This window comes from Myotis davidii, unplaced genomic scaffold (genome assembly GCF_000327345.1).
Source record: "Myotis davidii unplaced genomic scaffold, ASM32734v1 scaffold125, whole genome shotgun sequence".
Lineage (NCBI taxonomy): Eukaryota > Metazoa > Chordata > Mammalia > Chiroptera > Vespertilionidae > Myotis > Myotis davidii.
The window spans coordinates 3,632,972-3,654,443 of NW_006299390.1; the positions used below are offsets into that span (position 1 = coordinate 3,632,972).

The following is a 21,472-nucleotide window of genomic DNA, read 5'->3' on the forward strand; positions in this document are numbered from 1 at the left end:
AAGTAGATGCATTTGCTATATGTATGGGCTCACAAAATAATGTATACTTCTTCTATGATATCTAATTTGCTTTGCATTGTCAATATCTGATTAATCTGTCAATTAATCTTTCACTGTATTAAGCCCCCAAGGCATCTTTCACCTGTGCTGGCAAAAATCTGGCATCTTCAGAATAGATCAAAATTCCATAGCAGACAGCCAGAAAGAGACTGCCAATTTCAGGTTTCTGCTGTGCTCCTCCAGGTGCACGTTCCCTATAGTTCCTGTGAAGAATGCAGCAATGGGCTAAAATCAAAGCCTTTCTCTTCTTATTCCCATCACCATAGGTACCTCTTTATTGACCATTGGATTGGATGATAAGTTATCTGACACTTCCTTCATCTTAGAAAGCCACAAGGGAGATGATTTTTCACACTAAATCTCTTAACCTCTGAATTCCCTCCCTGACCTGGTGAAAGTCTCCCAACCAAATGTAGCAAAACTATTCTTTTTAAATTCTCACTTGAGGACATTTCATTGATTTTAGAGAGAAAGGAAGAAGGTGGGGGAAGAGAGAGAAACACTGGATGTGAGAAACATCGATCAGTTGTCTCCCATATGCTCCCAGATAAGAGATCGAACACGCAACCTAAGTATGTGCCTTGACAGGTATGTGCCCCTTGAGTGTGTGGCTCCTATATGTGGTTGGGCGATGCTTTGACGTGGTCTGAAGCTGACTACCAGGTGTGCTGGCTCTGGGGCCTCCCAGGAGGTGCAGACCAAAGCCATCTAACCCTATGTTCTTTCCAGGGCCACCTAGCCTGAGCTACAAAGTGACCTGCAGATGGCAGCTACTTATGCTGGGCTTGGAGGTGCCCAAGAGGGCCATGCTGTTAATCAAGGCCTGCTGTTGTTAGTGCCAGGCCTGGGGCCACTTAATAAGAGGTATGGGGCATGCCAAGGCCAGATGCTGCTTGTTTGAGAGATTTTAGGAAAGTGTGAAGCATGAGTCAAGACAAGCCATTCATACGGAAAAGCTACTGGCAATAGCTTGGAAGGCAGCGGAGGAGGGGGACAACTTGGGTGGAATGGGGTCTCAGGGAATCACCAGGGCGGGGTAAACAGTGATTGCCAGGTTGATGCAGATGCAGATATGGTGCCTGCCCGCTGACTCTGTTGTTGGGGCAGGGTTGGAGAGTTGCTCAGCAAAGGAACAATGGCCTCTGCCAGCGCTTCTCTCTAGGAAAAAAGTTGCCCCTCCTGCTCTCATTCTTTTTTTTCATATATTTTATTGATTTTTTACAGAGAGGAAGGGAGAGGAGAGGGATAGAGAGTTAGAAACATCGATGAGAGAGAAACATCAATCAACTGCCTCCTGCACACTCCCTACTGGGGATGTGCCTGCAACCAAGGTACATGCCCTTGACCAGAATCGAACCTGGGACCCTTCAGTCCGCAGGCCGACGCTCTATCCACTGAGCCAAACCGGTTAGGGCATCCTGCTCTCATTCTGATGCCAGACAATTCAGTTCCTCCCATATGTCCCTGGTGCCTTTTGAGCTACTGCTGGATTTCAGTGGGGATAATCCCATGCATGGCCTTTTAAGAGGAACTGCCTAGAACTCCAGAAGCCCTCAGCCTCAGTCTCCACTGTTTTTATATTTTAAACTTTCTTTTTTTCTTAGTTCAGTAGAGAGTTTTATTTATTTTGTTTTTTCTCCATTCTACTCTGAAAGGTAGACAACTAAAAAGAAATCAGAAAGAGCCAGAAGTAGGGGGACCTCTCTTCCCAGGACTGGAGCTCTGGGTTAGGCAGCCTGGTGTAGTACTGGGACCCTTCACTCTACAGAGGGGACCTCTGCAGCCGAGATTTTTATCTGCCACACAAGGGTGTGGGACTAGCCGGTTGTGCATCTCTGCCCCTCTACCAGTCTCAATGTGGCTTCTTTAGATATTTAGTTCTAGGACTTGTGTTTAGCTCGATTTCAGGCACTTCTGAATGATGGGTTGCTCTGTAGTTCAGTTGTAATTTTTATGTGGTTGTAGCAGGATGAGAGTACTATGTTTGCCTATTCGACCATTTTGATTGTGTGGAACTCCTAATCTATTTTAAATATGTCTGAGATGACTTTATAATCATTTAGCCTCATTGCAATACAGTTATTTATCTTCCCCATTAGACTGTTAGTGATGTGTTATGAAACTTGTTTCATCTACAAAATCTATGATAGGCACATGATAAGTGTTTATGAAATGAACCGTTGCTAAATAAAGGCATTACAATTGACATCATAGGGTCTTAGAGTAATTTAAAGTGCAGGAGCTCTCCGTGGTACTGAAGAGACTCTGTTCTTTCCTATGGAATGTGCAGAACCTTATGTTTTGTGTTTCGCAGTTACCTCCACCATCCTCTGTCATGACTTTTTCTGCCACTTTGTAGTCAACTTTCTAAAGAATCCTAACTCTTGTCAAACTCTATTCTGCCTCAATTAACTGTACTTACCTTTTGGTTAAGGCATTTATTGCTCATGAAATAGCTATCTGCTCCTCCACACTTTCTGCTCTCTTTGTAGTTTATGGGGACCATGTGAATAATTTTGATTAATAGGTTATGAGGAGAAATAAAGTATACTATTTTCCAGTCGAGCACAGAATAGAGGATGTGAGTCCTCTAGCTTTTTTTTCTTTCTTTTTAAAAAAAAATTCCTCGCCGAATTTATGTCTTTATTGATATTTAGAGAGAGGGGAGAGAAACACTGATGCGTTGCCTCCCTTATGCGCCCTGACATTGTATCAAACCCACAATCTAGATATGTGCCCTGACTGGGAATCGAACCCACAACGTTTTGGTATGTGGGGCAACACTCCAACCAACTGAGTCATCTGGCCAGGGCCTATAGGTTTCTTTATCCACTTGCTGTGATGGCAATGGAAGCCACACACTGAGATAGCATAGCTACCATATGGAAATATCTTAGATTGCTGAGCCCTTGTATGGAGGACAACTTCCCCGAAGAGTCTTTGACTCATATACTGTTGACCTGCAGCTTAGGGGGCAATTTTTTTTCACAAAAACATAAATTTCCATGATTAATATGGTCTTTTAATATAACCTTATCACAGTTTGTTTACTTCCATTTTTTTCTAGATTAAGTTTCTTGAGAGAAATGATTTGCTCTCTGGGTATTCTGAGAGCATAAAGATGTTCCTAACATTAACCTTGGATATAGGAAGGAATTGCACAGAAAATTTTATGAAGGGGCTGGTTTATGTTCTCATATGTGTATTAAGTGGCGAGTAATGGTTTAGCCGAGCCAGAGAAATAAAGGACATCTTAGGCCAGAGGTCAGCAAACTTTTTCTGTAAATGGCTAGCAGCTAATAAATATTTTAGGCTTTTCAGATCATAAGGGTAGATCTCTATTGTATACTCATCTTTTTGTTTTACAACTTTACAAAATGTAAAACTATTCTTAGCTCAATGCTTGTACAAAAATAGTCCAGATTTGACCCTTGGGCCATAATTTGCTGACCCCTGGTCTAGGGAGAAGAAACCTACAGATGTGTACATATAATTATAATCAGTTTGGCCGTGATGGAGTATCATGAATTTTGAATAAGGGTCATGATAAATCAGCCCAGAGAGATAGAAATGAAGGGTTATTTTCAATGGATATAAAGTTTCAGTTATGAAAAATAATTTTATTTTTTAATTAACTTTTGCTGAAGAACTTTTCAGGCTCCTATGTTGGCTTGGGTTTATATCTCCGAAGCCTTCTCCTCTTTGGATCTCTTTAGCCTGTATATGTGTAAAATCAGCTTCTAGACTAGAAGTTGTGCTGTGAATCTAACACACACCAGGACAAGTCAAAGCACCTGATAGTGAGGCGGAATACAGTTCTGAACGCAGCATGATGTGTTTGCTGTAGAAAGGCTGGAGGCAGACAATGTGTAGTGATTTTTCCACCACCAGGCAGCTTTTAGGGGTGAGGGAGAGTATGAAGTAGTAGGGAAGGAACCAGTTTGTCAGGGACCTTTAGCAATGAATTTTGTACTTGCTCTTCAGAAAGGATTCTGCTGTGTCGAACTTAAGTGGCCACACAGGCCTAAGTGTAACAACTGTATGGCTTTGCCCTTTAGGGGAGTACTTTGTGGCCACACAGGCCTAAGTGTAACTGTATGGCTTTGCCCTTTAGGGGAGTACTTTTGACCTAAGGCTATCTCACTCCATCTGTATCTGACTAAGAGATACATTTATCTAGAGGACAAAGGGAATTCAGTAACTGTCTGATGAGAAATTAAGGTGTTTAGAGAAGGAGGGGAATCAGGAGGAGAGGGAGAGGGAGAAAACCAATCCTTGTGCCTAGAGGAGGGGCCCTCTTCCTGCTTACACTTGCCTGCTCACTTTGTACTCCATCGCTGTATTTGGAGAGGATTTCTGTTGGTCAGGACAGGGGCCTGTCTTGTCTTTAAGGTCCTGTCCCTTTGGGCACAGGGAGGGAGGATGCCAGTGGACAGTGTAGGACAAAAAATGGACCTGTGTTGAAGTGCTATTCACTAGCTCTGTTGTCCTTTGGTTAAACCCACTGGTTCTTGAAAAATATCCTTTATCTCTAAAATGGGAATGATAATAAAGGCCAACAAATGTAGTGCTTTACTAGTATATGTCATATACTCATTTAATCTTCATAGCCACCCTATTATTTATTATCTCTATTTTCTTGGAAAGGAATTGAAGAGAGAGTGTTTGGGTAACTTGCCCAAAAGTCCAGAACTCCTTGGTAGTGGAGCAAAGGATCTGTACCTAGTCAGACTGCGTCGGGGTCTATGTTCTCAGCTTTTCCCCTGTACTGCCTCTCCCATAATAGTAAGGTAATAATATGGGAGAACACTTGACACAGAGAAGGCATTTGCTAAATGGTAGTGCTAGGAGAGAAATGGAGAAGGAAAGCAACAACAAGAATTCTCATCTTTGTAACTGCAGTGAGTGAGGAAAGAATCTGGTTGACTTAGAATAAGCTCTTTTTACGTAACCAGTAAGTGTGGAAATAGCATGGATCTTCATATGTTTTCTAACGTGCCCATAGACATAGAATTCCAGAGTGACTTAAAAAAGGGTTTTAGTAATTTTTTTTTTTGCTTCCAGACTTAAAGCTGAAATCAAACGCCTTCAGATCAATGCTTTAAAAATTAAACAAACTCAGTGTACATATGTGAAAGTGTGTGCACATATATTCATTATCTTGTAGCACTACTTGAGAGGGTCTTTTCATATCCATTTTCATCAGGCTTGTACTTCACAGATAAGCTGCAATAAGGATGTTTTCAGGAAGTTCTGTGATTACTTTTCAGCAGATAAAATTGTGTTTAGCTTCGTTGAAATGCTTGAGTACATTAACCTAGCAAAGAAGGCAAATAAGAGACAAATCAAATTCTGTAAGTAAACAGTTATTCATATTGAATCATATGAAAAGTTTAAACAATGAGAAAAACAAACTCCATAATTCATTTCCTCTCTTCACTTATAATAATATAACATGATCCAAACTAGATTTTCAGAACAGGCCAATTTTATTAAGTAATGAAAGTGTTTAGATACCACTTTTAAATAAAAAGCAATTAATAAAAATAAAATAGAAATAATTTTAAATGTTTGTCTTAAGACCTAGCCAGTGTTTCACAGTGGTCAGAGTATATGTTCAATTTCCAGTCAAAGGCATGTAACTGGGTTGCAGGTTTGAATGCTGGCCCCTGTTGGGGCATGTGTGGGAGGCAACCAATCAATATGTCTCTTTCACATCAATATTTCTATCTCTTCCCCACTCCTTCCCTCCCTTCCAGTCTCTAAAAATCAATGGGAAAAAATATCCTTGGATGCAGATTAACAATAACAAAAAAAGTGTCTTATTTTATACTTCTAATGGAGACATAAATTGATACATTTATTAAACTTTCTGACAAAATATTCTTTCAAACTTTCTGAAAGTTTTTGAAGTAATCAAATAATATTTATTTTAAGGTTTCACCATTTTTATATAGGAAGGTTACATGTTCTACAAACAAAAATCTAAAATCTTAATGTAATACTTGCCCTTTGGTGATATCCCATCCACAGACGTCTTTGTTCTTGAACCTCATGTAAAGTAAATTAGAACATGTTCTACCCATGTTAACACTAACCATGGCAAATTGCAAACTCAACAGGTATATGTAATGTACATCTTTAATCTACAAAATATGGAATAAACCCAACATGAATGTGTAATTTTTTCACTACTTGGGTTATTTTTGGTAATAAAATCTTCAATGTGTTTCTTGGAACTGAATGGTCTACATTTTTATGAGGATATGTACATTTTATTGTAGAGAGGGGGATCATAGAAATTCTAGTTACAGTTCTGAAGACCCAAGGTATGCACATTAAAAGCATAGAAAGTATTCCTGAGGGAAAATGGAGTTCATACAAGGTTTAGTCACAAACTTAAAATAACTGAAGACTTGTCAAGGAAAATGACGTCCCAGAAGGCACAGAAATGTGTATTACTGTCTTAAAAGGGATCATGGAAGCAAGTTTAGAACAGTTAAAGACGTTGTGAGCCTAATCGTGCAGAAGTATAAGGTGGCTAAAAGAAACTCTGATATAGATTCCTATTTTATAACCACAAACTTTGATTAGGAAGATAAATATATATATTTGAGTTACATATTTAAAGGACTGAATGACTTAATGAATTTCAAGCACCATACTTTGTCAAAAGAATAATTGTTTTAAAGAGTTACATTATTTCCTTTAAAAATATTTTTATTGATTTCACAGAGGAAGGGAGGAAACAGAGGTAGAAACCTAAGTAATGAGAGAGAATCATTGATTGGCTGCCTCTTGCACACTTCCTACTGGGGATTGAGCCCGAAGCCTGTGCTTATGCCCTGACTGGGAATCGAACCATGACCTCCTGGTTCATAGGTCAACACTCAACTACTGAGCCACAGCAGCTGGGCTATGTTATTCCTTGGTATAGAAATTATAACAGGATTGTGAATATTCTATTTCTCAAATGTGGGTACACAACATTTAAAAGAAAATGTATTTATAACATGGATTCTTTAAAATCTTGCTAAAATCAAGACAGTTATCAATCTTGTGAAACTTCAGAGTTTGGAGGATATACTTTACTTTATTTGCTCAAAATTAGGTCAAGAGAGCCATACTTCTGGAAGTGCTTACTTTCTCTCAGAGTCAAGTATAATAGCTTCTTTCTCTAGGGAAGAAATGCCATGTGAAAAAATTTTGTGCGACAGTTTACACATAACCATAACAATAAAAATGAAATCTTTATTTTTTAAAATTAAATTTATTGGGTGGCAATGTTTATTAAGATTATATAGGTTTCAAGTGTACAGTTCTATGATACATCATCTATATATTGCATTGTGTGCCCCCACCCAAAGTCAAATCTTTTTCTGTCAGCATATATTTTATATGTTTATCTCCCTGAAATATGCAGCGTAATTAAATTCTTTTATTATAGATCCCATTTTCCCTTTTCCAAGTAATATTAAAAATGCAATATGTACCCTGTTATCCAGCCTGCAGCAGGGAAAACACCATCATAAATTTAAATTCATTACCAAATTCAAATTTCAGTTATCCCAAGAATAGGCTCCCGAATATGTAATATAAACCCTACATATTCATTAGGTGGTATATGTCTTTCATGACACAGAAACCACTGAGAAGATCAGTGTGGCAGATGCAGTAAATTGTTTCCATAGGACACTGGAAGCTGATGCTGACTGCTCTCGTCTTCCTTGTTCTCATTTTACATGAACACCTCTGCTCATTGTGTGATGTCCTCCCATCTTTCCTCTGTTCACTTACATTGCACTCAGCTGTGGCTCTGAAAGGGGCCTTACTGGTTGTGGACCAGCAGCTTACAGATGTCAGAACTGACCCTGAGAGAGGGCATCCTGACAAAGTCATGCAATCTGTGGCGGTGAGGCGACAGTCTCTGAATTATACCCTGCTGCTGAATATAAAATTTAAAAAAAAATTGTGGGAAATTTCAGCCTTTCCCCGAAGACCCAGTTTCAGTCTCCCTCTGCAATAACGCCATTCCTGACTGTAGCAAGGGCACTGTGGGTTGAATGCAGGCTGCACTGCCTGCGTGCTCGGTCCTATGTGCTAAAATGGAGAAAATAACAGCTCCTATCTGATGGGGTTGTTAAGAGCCTTCAAAAAGTTAGCATTCACGGAGCACTTAGAATAATGCCAGGCTGTTGTAAGTGCTCAATGAGCATTGGTTATTATTACAATCGTTGGTGTTAATCCCTCTTTCTTTCCTATTTTATATTTTCCAGAATACCACCAAGTTAGCTGTTTTATTTAGAATGTCAGATTATTCCAGGTCTCTCTTCCCAGCTCAAGCCATTTCAGGGTAGGGACTATGTCCCAAATTTCTTCTATGTACCTCCATAGGGCCTAACATAATGTTTGATGCAAAATAAGGATTCTGTAAATAGTGTTGTTTTTCCTGCTGGTTGGTAAGGTAAATAGATTTCTAAGAATTGCAACTCTGGCCAACCTTTAGATGTTTAAAAAAAAAGAAAGAAAGAAAAGAAAAGCCAATTAAAATGTGGTAGGAGTATAATGTGTCAGTGCTCTATGGTTTTTTTTTTTTTAAAAAAAGCAAAAGACCACTACGACTCATATTACTTGAAGGTATCTAAAAAATATCCTCAGAATACATATTGGGGGAGGTTAAGGAGTAATGGATGAGAAGATAGGCAATTTTGTATTATTACCAGAGTCATAATTAAGACACTGTGGATAATTTCAAACTGTGTATTGGTGCCGTAGTGGTATTACCCTGAGCCCTGAATTCTGGACAGCCTTTCACTAAGACACGTTTTTAATGCATGTTCTCAGCTACATGTTAGAATTGCTTGGTGAGCTTTCAAAACTCTCATTACCCAGGCTTTACACCAAACCTGTTAAGCCCGATTCTCTGGCACCAGTGTTTACTCAGTCTCTTCAGGTGATGCCCCTTGCAGCCACATTGGGGAACTGACTGGGCCAGCCTGGTAAGCCTGCCAGACTCTGGTTCTGTGGCATGCGTATCTGGATAGGGCATATGGTGATTATGACATATAGCTGCTTTATAATATCTCTGTCAAGTACTATGTAGCCTAGACATCCACTCACTTTCTAAGAGGAGCTTTGAGGGATGAGGAGATATTCGAATGTGAATCCGGTTACCAAGGCTGTGAAACACTGCATCCTTATTTTGTTTGATTCATTTCCCTTCCCACAATGATTGTGGTTGGAACCTGTGTTTTCCTTTTGGCAGCTGACTCCTGCAGATGTGTCATTTTCTACACACTGGCTCCCTGTTTATGCCCGACCAGAGGGGAGCGGCAATGCCTGAGTCACCTTCAGCACTCGGCAATTTCCCGGGAGTCTTATTCTTTCTAACCTTGCGGTTTCTCTGGCTTGAAGAATTTTGTCTCAAGATACAGCTCAAAAAATGAACTCTTAAATGAGAAAAAGAGCATTGTTGGCTGTATAAAAAATATAGATTTATTTTTCTATTTCTTTGCCCAGTATGAACTAGTATTCAGAATAACTTCCTATTCTAGAAGATCCTGTTTCACTAGTTAATGTAACATATGTCACAGATTCTATTGTCTTTTTTTATAGTTACATTATTTTTGTATTTATTCAGAAAACATTTCTTGACGATCTGTGATGTGTCAGGTATTGTGACAGTTGCTTGGAATATAAAGATGAAAGACCTAGTCCATCACAGACACCTTGGAAAGATGGGCAAATGCAGTGATGGAGGAATGCAGGGACTGCTATGATGATAGCCAGGAAGGGCACCTATCCAAACACAGGTGTGCTGTACTAGGAGCTGTTGTATGTGTTTGGGCCTTTTAATTCTCACTATAACTTCAGGATACAGGGGACATGGCAATTCCATTTTATAGATAAGAAAACTGGGTCTCAGAGAGTGTAAGTCATTTGCCCATTTCAAAAAGTCAATAAATGAATGTTTTATTTACCTGCCCACTTCTGGCAATGTTTTTATTAAAAACTTTATTTTTAGAGCAGTTTTAAGTCACAGCAAAATTGAATGGAAAGAACAGATTTCCCATGTACCCTTGTCCCCACCCACCCATGCCACATAGAGCATCCATCCTGTCACTGTCCTGCACCACAGTGATATATTCATGACAACAGATCAACCTACATTAACACATCATTATCACTCAAAGCTCATAGTTCACATTAGGGCTCACTGTGATGTTGTACATTCCATGAGTTCTGACAAATACACAATGACACGTTCCCACCATGGTAGCATCATACACTGCCCTAAAAATCCCCTGTGCTCTGCCCAGTCATCCCTCTCTCCCTCCCAAACCTAGCGAACACTGATCTTTTTACCATCCCCGTACTTTTTATCTTTCCCTGAATAGCATATAGTTGGAATTATACAATATGTAACCATTTCCAATTGGCTTCTTTCATTTAGTAATATGCATTTACTTACCCCTGCCTTCTCATGTCATGGTAATTCATTTCCTTTTAGCTCTGAATAATATTCCATTGTTTGGATCTACCACAGTTTATCCATTTGCTCACTGAAGGACATTTTGGGGACTTCCAAGTTTTGACAGTTATTAATAAAACTGCTATAGATCTCCATGTGCAGGATTTTGTGTGGACATAAAATGTCAGTTTATTTGGGTAACTGGTAAGGAGTGGGATTGCGGATTATATGGTAAGAGTACATTTACTTTTGTAACAAAACATTAAACTGTCTTCTAAAAGGGTTAGACCATTTTGCATTCTCACTTGCAATGTATGTTTTCCTGTTGCTTCACATCCTCGCCAGCATTTGACGTTGTCAGTGGTTTTGGATTTTGGCCATAGTAAGTGTGTAGTGGCATTTCATTGTTGTTTTAATATGTAATTCTCTAATGACTTAAGATGTTGAACATCTTTTCATAGGCTTATTTGCCATCTGCATGTCTTTGTTGATGAGGTGTCTATTTAGGTCTTCTGCCCATTTTTTAAAAATTGAGTTGTTTATTTTCTTATTATCCAGTCATGTGTTAATATTTTGTACTTGAGGTAAACCTGAGAGAATAGCCTTATGGAAAAGGGAAAGAAGGCACCCCAATAACTCAACTGGGAGCTGACCCGGCACTCACAGCGGGGCCGTGGTGCTCTCATGTTGAACATAAGCAGTTTCACAGACCATCAGCACCAAACGAGACCACTCTGAAATTGGGAGGACCACATTTACTCATGCCTGGATATAGAACACGGTGCAAACCACCAACATGACCAACATCCCCTCTTCTTGTTAACATGAACTTTTTTTCAATCAAAGCTTGAGCCCTACTCAATTCCTCATGTCTCCTAGACAAAAATTCAGATACTCAGTGATAAAATTGCGCTTACTTTCTGATAGCGCCCAATCCAGAAGTAAAGCCACCTTTCTCTGTAACATCCCCTACAGGACTGGGCAGGGGCCGAGGGGAGCAGGTGTCCCCAGGATGCAGGACTTTCAGTACTAAAATTTGGAAATTCTGGAGCTAGCTTGATCATCCTATTCTCTAGAATAACAACACAAGCCCAGATATTTTAGCAAGCCCCTTCTAACACCCTCTCTGAAATACCTTCCACTTATCAATAGAATTTTTTGTTTCCTTTGCTGTAAACACTTCCAGTGTGGTCCTAGTGGTCTTTGGTGATGGGCAACAACCAATCAACAAAATCAAAGCAAAGCCAATACTATGGCAATAAATTTATGAGGTTATTCCTTAACAATAATGTTTTAAATGATTAATTTCCTTCTAACAATAGGAAATGGAAAGTTGCCTAATTTATGGGGAAGCCCGAACAGCATGATGAATCTTAACGTAAAATAAAAATGTCCAGAAAATATTGTTAGGCTATGATAAGAAAGACTTTGTTTTGTTGTTTTTATAACAAACTTCCTTTCTGTCTCTCAGGGATCATGTCTGACCACCAGTTTGGTAACCAGTTTATGTGCAGCGTGGTGGCCTCTCATGTGAGTCATCTGCCCACAACCAACCTCAGCTTCGTCTGGATCGCTCCACCTGCTGGCACAGGCTGCGTGAATTTCATGTAAGTACCCACAGTGTCTGTGACCACTAAGGAAGGCAAATATACCCCTCATTGGGTTACATATGGGGTAACTATTAAAGTGTATTATTTTAACAAGTTTGACTCTAATGGAATTCACTGACTTGGGTATCAAAAAAGAGATGAAAACTTTTAAAAAGTAACTTTATTTTTGCCTATTTATTAATTCCTCAAGAGTTATAAATTAGATTTTAGCTGACCAAAATACACAATAAGATAAAAATAAAGCCGTTATCAAAATTTTCGTTTAGAAAATAAGATGAAAACAGGTACTAAAAATGCCATGAGACTCATATACACGTTGGAAGAAGACCACAAATTCAGCTTTCTGATTTCTGACCATTAGAGACAAGAAGGAAATGTGATCAGATAAGAGATTCGTGATGGTGAGAAATCAGGGACTCTATAGAAATTTAATAACTTTTTCATGTGCTTTCATTCAGAGGAAACTGGGAAATGTAGTAAGTAATGCCCCCACGGCCTTGGACAAACACTGCACTGTGGCTCAAAGGCTGTGACTTGTGCCATCTCTCAGTATAGACTATTCCACTACCACTGCCCCAGAATCACCACTCCTCATCCTCTTTAGTTATCTTTTCTTTCCATATTTTTTTTTACTTCTAGCACATGATATACTTCATATTTAATTATGTATATTCATTGTCTGTCTCTTTCTGCTGAAATGCAGGTTCCTTGAAAGCAAGAATTTTTTTGTTTGTTTACTCATTTGCCCCAACTGTCTAAACAGTCCCTAGCACACAGTAAGCATTCACCGAATATTTGTTGAATGGATAAATAGGCCAATGGAATAAGGTCAGAGGCCATTCAGAAACAGCATTCTATGGGCAGCCAAGCAAAATAGAGCTGGACGGCATATTGAATGATTCTCTATTCCAACCTTCTGCTCAGACAACAAAGTCTCATAAAATATGCACACTCCAAATTCACTATTATCTTTACTTCCCTTTAATAGCATACAGTTGAGTGTCAAGGGATCTATTTTTTGCCTATCTTCTGGGTTATCAAGATGCAAACATCAGATTCATCCTTCTAGTTAATTGACATTTAATCTCATCATTTTCTCCCTCAGGAAGTTTTTCATACTTGAACTCATTCTTTCCAGTGCCTCTTCCTAAGGTTATTGATTGCAATAGCATCCCAACTGGTCTGTTCACTTCCGGCCTATTTCTCCTCCATCCATCCTGCACATTGTTAGCCAGTTTATCTTCCTAAGGTCCAATCTTGATCACTCAAAGCTTGTATCCCCCCAAATTTCCATCTGAAAGCCAGCCCTTTGGCGTGGATTTGATATGCTTTTCCCAATAATTGATGTTTACCATCTTCTCTTATTTCCTATAGCATGCATCTCCTGAATAGGGACTTCCTACAATTCCCTGAACATTTTGTGATTTTCTTTCTTCATGCTTTTCTCATAGCCCAGAATACTTTTTTTTTTCTATAAATTTCAATTGCTAAAGTCCTACCCTTTTTTCAAGAACTGTTGAAAATGCCCACTCTTCTAGACTATAACGGTTTCCAAGACATCAATAACAGAAGTGACATGTTGATTGGTTTACTGTATACTTATTTGAATTAATTTCTTGCCTGGATAGGGACAACTTCTTATTTCTTTGTGATCCCTCCACAGTTGATACAATGTCTCAAACAGAGAAAACATGGGAAATGCCCTTGGATTATATGAGGTTCAATGTTGTTTTTTCCTTTTGTTTAATAGTAATCTCTGACTCTTTTGGCATACTTTATCTTCCTCATATTTGCACTTGGAAGGACAACAAATTTTCCCCGTGCATCACTTTGTAATTTAAAACAAACATTATTTTTGTCAACAGTAGAACACAAAATAAATTATGTCAACAATATAGAATTGCTTATTTCAAAAAAATATAGAGGTTTAAATTTAATCTGTTTAAATATCATGTTTGATGGCATATGATCTCACTGTTCCTGGGATATCAAACTCTACTTTCTTCTGAGAAATAACAGGTATTCTAAGTCCTAACTTCAAGGAATATTTTCTTAGCAGTTGGTCAGAAAAATACAGTTTGCTCAGAAGTGACTTTTACTCTCTGCAAAGAATACACACTCTCGTATTTCCCAACAAAATTTTTATGATGCAATTTGCACTTTTTGCTATTTTAATAGCATTAAGTCTCTGCTTCACATGAGCCATGATTACGTTGAGCTTTGCATGGAGTAGCTGCTTCTTATGTGGTCAAGATGCTTTTGTTAATCTCCTTTCCTAACTAGCTTGTGAGAGACTACAGGAAAACTGAAGATTGAACATGGACCGCGGAAACAGTTTATCTGAAAATTTCCAAAATAAAGTCTTGCAATGTTTTACCTTTGTTCCTTACTACACTATTTATTATGTGTTGAGTAGAGCCATATAAGAGTTAAAACCTGTATTTAGTATGTGCCCAGCAATACTTGAAGGGGATTGCTAATGTTCACCATAAATTTTAAACATTCAGCAAAAATAAAATAACACGTAAACTTATGGCATTTGAATGTAAATCTATCATGATTCTCTTTTTTCTAATTAACCTCAAAAATTAAAAGTTTCATGTTTTAAAGTAGGAAGAATAGCTTTTTAAAAATTAAACTTCAGCCATGCTTATATGCTTTAGTCATATATTTTGTATAACTTCTTATTGTTAGTTACTTCATACATTATTTAATTTCTTTACAAGTGTATTTTCCTTTTTAACTGGATTTTAAATCCCCCAAGGTCAGGGACTGTGTTAGCTATTTTTATGTACCTAACAGGTCCTAATACTGAAATACAGACGATAGAAGGCCCTCAATAAAATGTCCTTAATAGCTCATAATGATATCAGATTTCATTGATTCTGAAGTACTGATTTTTAAAAAATGTTTTGGAATCTCAAAAGAAGAGATTGGCAGCATTTACTTTATATCTTAATGTCTTACAATTGATTGTGTCTTGGATTTGAAGAACCCAGCTACTAATATCTATCATTTACCATGTGTACGGTCTCTCTAAAGTGGCAGTTGAATTGACACTGCACCCAATTCTGTAATTTCATATTAGAACAGCCGTGTATGATTAAAAAACCCACTTATCTATTTAAGTCCTTTTTTAAAATCTTGTAGTAAAAATTATGGAACATTTGAACTGAAATCCCAAACAATTACATCATGTGCTGTGTGTGCCTTTCTCAGAGAAGAGCATGCTATATAAATAAAACAGGTTTTATAGCTAAACCACCTAGCCACACAGTAATGAGGGCTGTCTTTTTTTTTTTACTGCCTTTCTCGTTAAAAAATAATCAAGTGAGAGACATAGAGGAGAGGATGGCCTGAGAATAAAGTTGCTGGCTGTCCTGGTACAGATGTATAAAATGGACAACTAGCCCAGCCGGCGTACTCAATGATTGAGCGTTGACCTATGAACCAGGAGGTCACAGTTCAATTCCCAATCAGGGCATATGCCCAGGTTGCTGGCTGAATCCCCAGTGTGGGACATGCAGGAGGCAGCCAATCTTATGATTCTCTCCCTCTCTAAAATCAATAAAAAAAAATTTAAAAAAATGGATAAGTAACTAAATTTATTTTGTCATTAGTTTTTGACACCTGTTGATAGTTTTCAAGTGATAATTTTACTCAGAGATCTGCTTAATATCCAGATCTTATGACAGTATAATTTGTTCTTACCTTTATATTTGATTAGTGCTTAGTGACAAGTAAGCCTCAAGTTAAAAGAGGCCCTTAATTATTCAAACTTCTTGCATGTAAATTGTCCCCCCAAAATCCTAAGAGGGAGGAGGGTATATGGAGAGAAGAGATGGAGAAACAAGAAGGAGGAGAATGAGAAGGAGGAGAGAAAGAGGAGGAGGAGGCAGAGAAAGAGGAGGGAGAGGAAAAAGATAGGGACAGGCAAGGGAGTAAGGGAAAAAAGGAGGGAATGAAGGAAATCTCCAGCCATCTAACCCTAAATATTAGTGAGAAGCTGCCAGGGAATAGGGATTGTAAAATAACAATTACAACATTAATTAATAATATTTTTGAAAATTTAGAATGTGCTAGTCACTGTTCTAAATAGTTTACATCTTTTAACTCATTTTATTCTCAAAGTAATTCTATGAAGTAGGTGCTGTTATTATCTCAGCTTACAGTGACATTAAATAACTTGCCCGTGAGTGACAGCTTGGATTCAGAAGGTAGTCTAGTTCCAAGCAGGCAATTTTTGTCACTTTACTACAGTTGCCTCTAAAATGATCACTTACCTATTTTTTATAATGGTACTAATACATATTATGGTGTTTACTATTGTAATTTTGAAATCTACCTCTGTGTGAGAGAATTAATCTAATTCCTTTGAATATTGAGAGGCACTGATTTAAACTTCTGAAATACGAAGAACACATTAGATTACATCTTGATACCTATGATGTAGATCCATTCCTTGAAAGCTTATTACATATCACTAGAGGCCCAGTGCACAGATTCGGTGGGGTCCCTCGGCCTGGCCTGCGGGGATGAGGCCAAAACTGGCTCTCCGGACATCCCCTGAGGGGTCCCATATTGTGAGAGGGCGATTCTTGGGTGACGCACCCCGGAATCTGTCTCCCTCCTCTTTGGTTCCGGGTGCATCACACGAGAACCACAGCTGCCAAGTCACCACAACTTGGCAGCTCCTGCATTGAGCGTCTGCCCCCTGGTGGTCAGTGCACATCATAGGTACTGGTCGGACGGTCAAACAGTCACTTAAGCTTTTATATATATAGATTACTTGTCAAAAGTGAATTCTACATAGGGAAAGGATGTGTCAATTAAAGGCAAAATTTATCACCAGTAGATTTAGGTTTAACTGCTTGGACAGAGATGCTAGAATAATATTAGAATACAAATGGAACATGGAAGATCAGATTTGTGCCCAAATTACTGACAATTTAATGTTAAGTAAACTCCCCCAAAACTGAGAAAAGAATCTACCAGTCAAGATGGTGGAATAGGTCAATGTGATACTGGCATCCTTCTACAACAACTTCAGGGTTACAATTAAACCAGGGGCAGCCATCATTCAGAATACCTGAAACCTAGTTGAACAGAACTCCTATAACTAAGGACATAAGGAAGAAACCATGGAGACTAGTGGTAGGGGCAGAGATGCTGAACAGGTGGTCCCACGGGAGGGATACCTTGGCTGTGGAGGAACCTCCAAACCCAGCAAAGGAGCAGCCATATGCAGATGGTTTTGGAGCTCATGCTGAGTGGCTCTGGAAAAGGCATGGGTGGTGGCTGACCTTGGTCTGCACCTCCCAGGAGACCCCAGAGCCAGTACACCCAGTGGACAGCTTCAGACCATGCTGAAGGACCATTCAACCACCACCATGAGCAACACACTCAAAGGGTAGACTCAGAAGGCACCAAGCCCCCCTGAAATGAGTTCTGCTCCATGGGGTCGGCCCCTGGATAGCAGATCCTCCATGGTGGCCATGGTCAGTCCTTCCAGCCAATCGGCCTAAGGGTAAATCTCTCCCATTGACATGCCATCAGCAATCAAGGCTCAACTACAAGAAGAGGGTGCACGTAGACCACACAGGAGGTGCATCTAGAGCACCCAGTTCAGGTGAATGGGAGGCTGTGCCACTGGGCCCTATAGGACACCTACTATATAAGGCAACTCTACCAGGACTGGGAGATGTAGCAACTCTACCTGATACAAACAAACACAGGGAAGCAGCCAAAATGAGGAGACAAAGAAATATGACCCAAATAATAATAAAAAAGGACAAAACTCCAGAAAAAGAACTAAACGAAATGGAGACAAGCAGTCTACCAGATGCAGAGTTCAAAATACTGGTTAAAAGAACACTCAATGAGTATGGCTGGGGTAGTTCAGTGGTTGAGCATCAATCTATGAACTAGGAGGTCACAGTTCGATTCCTGGTCAGGAGGCAACTAATCAATGATTCTCTCTCATCATTGATGCTTCTATTCTATCTCAAGTAAATAAAAATACATTTTAAAGACATACACACACACAAAACAGTTTGAGGAAATAACATTTAAACAACAAAATTTCTGGAATTCTAAGAATTCTAAAATAACCTCTTTAAAAATGAGTCAGTTCACATTCAGAAGTTGTCTTATTTATTACTGAGAAATAAATATGAAACAAAATTATTTCCATCTCCATTTTAGCACCTCACAGAATTGAGGTCAAGTTTTGGTTATCACATTGACAAGTCCTAAGCTAGAAACAAAAATGTATTAGTTAAATCTTCTCCATTTGTTTCCACTACTAGTATTTGTAGAAGGGATTATGACTAGTATGGGCATATTAGTTATCTAGGCTGACATATTTCAAAGAGCATTGTCTTAAAATAGTATGTGAAAGATAAACAGAAATGCTTCAAATTAAAAAATGTACACTGTAGTTGCAAAGGTGCTAAGATGGCTGGTTCCTTAACCCCTGGTTTTAACTTAAGCAAATATATTGAAAGTATGACTGTAAGGCTAAGCTACATAAGCCTTTCTTCTTAATCTGCCTGCAGGCATTAACGCTCAGATTTGAGATGGCATCCTTATTTGCTAAGTGCAAAGATGGTTACAAAAGAGCTTTTCTCACTTTGAGGATAAAAGCTAAAGTATTCTTTAATTTTGGTTACTGCCTGGCTCATCGCAGCACCATAATAGTTATTTGGCTCAAAACCAAAAACTAGCAATACAGTGCTTACATGTCTATGGATCAAAATTAGATGAAAAATTGCGGTTTTTCATCTCCAAAGCTATTTGCTGCACATTTTATAACTCTCAAGATGCCTTTTGTAATATGTGATAACAGAGCCAACTGCAGCATCTGCCTGGAAAGAGATTACTTTAATTATGGACTCAATGTCCTATTTTCTGCAAGTGATCCCCAGAGACAGGCTTCCTGCCGGAGCAGAGGTGCAAGGATGCACATTAAAGCCTACACGTTAACCACGAAGAGGTGGGTACAGTGACACAAGGACGCCCGTAAACCACCTTCATTCTCCTCGTCTGTAATGTGATGGAAGAGTCTATAGTGATAGTTTTTTAAAATAATGATAGGTTTTTAATTATTCCAGCATCTGTTGTTATGGACTTCTGATGGTTAGGACAAGATGAGTTTATAAAAGAGCCAACCCTTTGATAAGTCTGTATGGGAAACAGACTATATTACAAAGGTACGGTGAAACATCATTTGCTTCCAAACTGAAAAATGTATGTGTTTTATCCGTTCCTTGCTATCATATTATTTAGAAAGTGTAGCTAAGTTATGTTCTTGTCAATCCCAGTTCTGGATAACACAAGTGCCTCATTATTAAGAATTCATTTGCCATTCAGTATGAATTTCATTAGAACAAATGCACATGTCTTGTGTGTTTCCATGGAAGTTCGTTATGATTTCACATGGATTTAACATTATGAATGGGTACTTAAAGCAAAATGTTACCTTGTTCATATTAATTATAAAATTAGACGCCTTGGTGAACAGCTTTTTTTGAGAATGAGCGAGTGGCTCTTCTTTTGAAAGCACAGCCCAGGCTCACAGAGGATATTTAGGATTTCATCTGGTTTCTCTAATAGTATAAGCATATTTTGCATTTTTTCAAAAGATGGGGGATTATAGAAGAGCAACCATGGGAATTAATTTTAAACTTCAAAAGAGGAATTTAAGGGATTTGGCATGGAATCATTCTGTGTGGGAGAGGGAAAGATGGAACAGAAAAATGTACCTACAATCACATTAGGCGAAAACATCAAGTCTTTTTAAGTATTAGACCAACTACGACATTCATTATTTTCTGGTGTTAAAATGAAATGCTATTAATATTTTCATACTTTGTTAAATAAATCTAAGTAAACATATCTTAGGGCATTGTAGATGGTTGTATTTAACTCTAAAAATTAAAATAAACATTTGATACCTTTTGGACTTTCTAATTTATAATAAATGCCACATTGGAGAAATAAAAATGTATATGTTGAAATGGGTAATTTTACAAAGATTTTTGTGTTGTAAATCTTGTAAATGAACAATTGTATTATCTATCATCAGAATTTATAAATAGAAGAATTGGTTTGGTATTTATTTTGGTTTAAAGAACTTGGATATAAGGAATTAAAGCAATATGTATGGACTTAAGATAAAATATAGACTACTAGAAGAAACTGAGAGTATAAATAACTGTACTAAGTCATCAGGGCAAGAAAATAATTCCTGCTTTTTAATTTTATATTTTGCTTCTAAAACCTAGGTTGTTTTTTCTCCTGAAATGGATCTTAGTTATGTTGTGCAATGGGATATCCCATACAAATAAATAGCAAGGGGAGATTTATCAGTGGCTCACTTAGAGCAAGCTGAGATGACCTCAAAGTTCATAGGGAATCAGAGTTTTCTCTTGAGGACTGTTCATTCTTGCATTTCAATTCCATGTTACACTTAGGTAACTCCTAAAAAGACTTTGAAAAAATACATATTAATATTTTTCAATCCAAGAGTTGTATTGGGAATATATACTTTTTCTTTCTTGTGGCTTGTGTCAGACATTGTATTTCTGAGTTTGTTTTTTGTTAAAATGTCAAGTTATTTTTAGCTTTCTATATTTCACTTTTGGGTCAGAATGCAAAATGCCTTAATTTGGATTTATAATTTAAAAGAATGACAGTAAACAAATATATGCCTCAAATAGGCATTTTTTTTTTACATTTAAACCTGACAGTAAATACTACTTTTTAAGTGTTTTAAAATAATTTTATTTTATGATTGTAAAAGCAATACTTATTTATTGAAGAAAACATGTACACACACATTCATACTTACACACACACACACACACACACACTCACACATACATGTTCCTATTATCCCAGAAATAAGAATACTAAGTATCTTGGAGTGTATTTCTCCAGATGTATGTATATAGAGTGTGGCAAAAGTAGGTTTACAGTTGTGAGTATGCAAAATAGTTTGTTCTTGTATTATTATTTATTAATTATTATATTATTTTCCATACAAACAACTGTAACCCCTCTTTTATCTCACCCTGTTCGTTCAATTTTATTTTTTTTAAAATTGGGGTTCTACCATGAATTCAATGTTCTAACCTTGCTTTTTAAAACCTAACATCCTATCTAATAAAAGAGAAACATGGCCGAAACCGGTTTGGCTCAGTGGATAGAGCGTCGGCCTGCGGACTGAAAGGGCATGTACCGGTCAAGGGCATGTACCTGGGTTGCGGGCACGTCCCCAGTAGGGGATGTGCAGGAGGCAGCTGATCGATGTTTCTCTCTCATCGATGTT

The 21,472-nt window shown here is 38.1% G+C and overlaps 1 protein-coding gene across 1 annotated transcript in view; it reads left to right on the forward strand.

Annotated features, from left to right (window-relative positions):
• RELN (reelin) overlaps positions 1-21,472 on the forward strand; it is a gene marked incomplete at its 5' end in the record, with an annotated part of 426,427 nt that overhangs the window by 108,264 nt on the left and 296,691 nt on the right. The window contains one exon of the mRNA XM_015571214.1: positions 12,003-12,138. Coding sequence (XP_015426700.1) covers positions 12,003-12,138 — 136 coding nt within the window. The remainder of the gene's footprint in view (positions 1-12,002; positions 12,139-21,472) is intronic.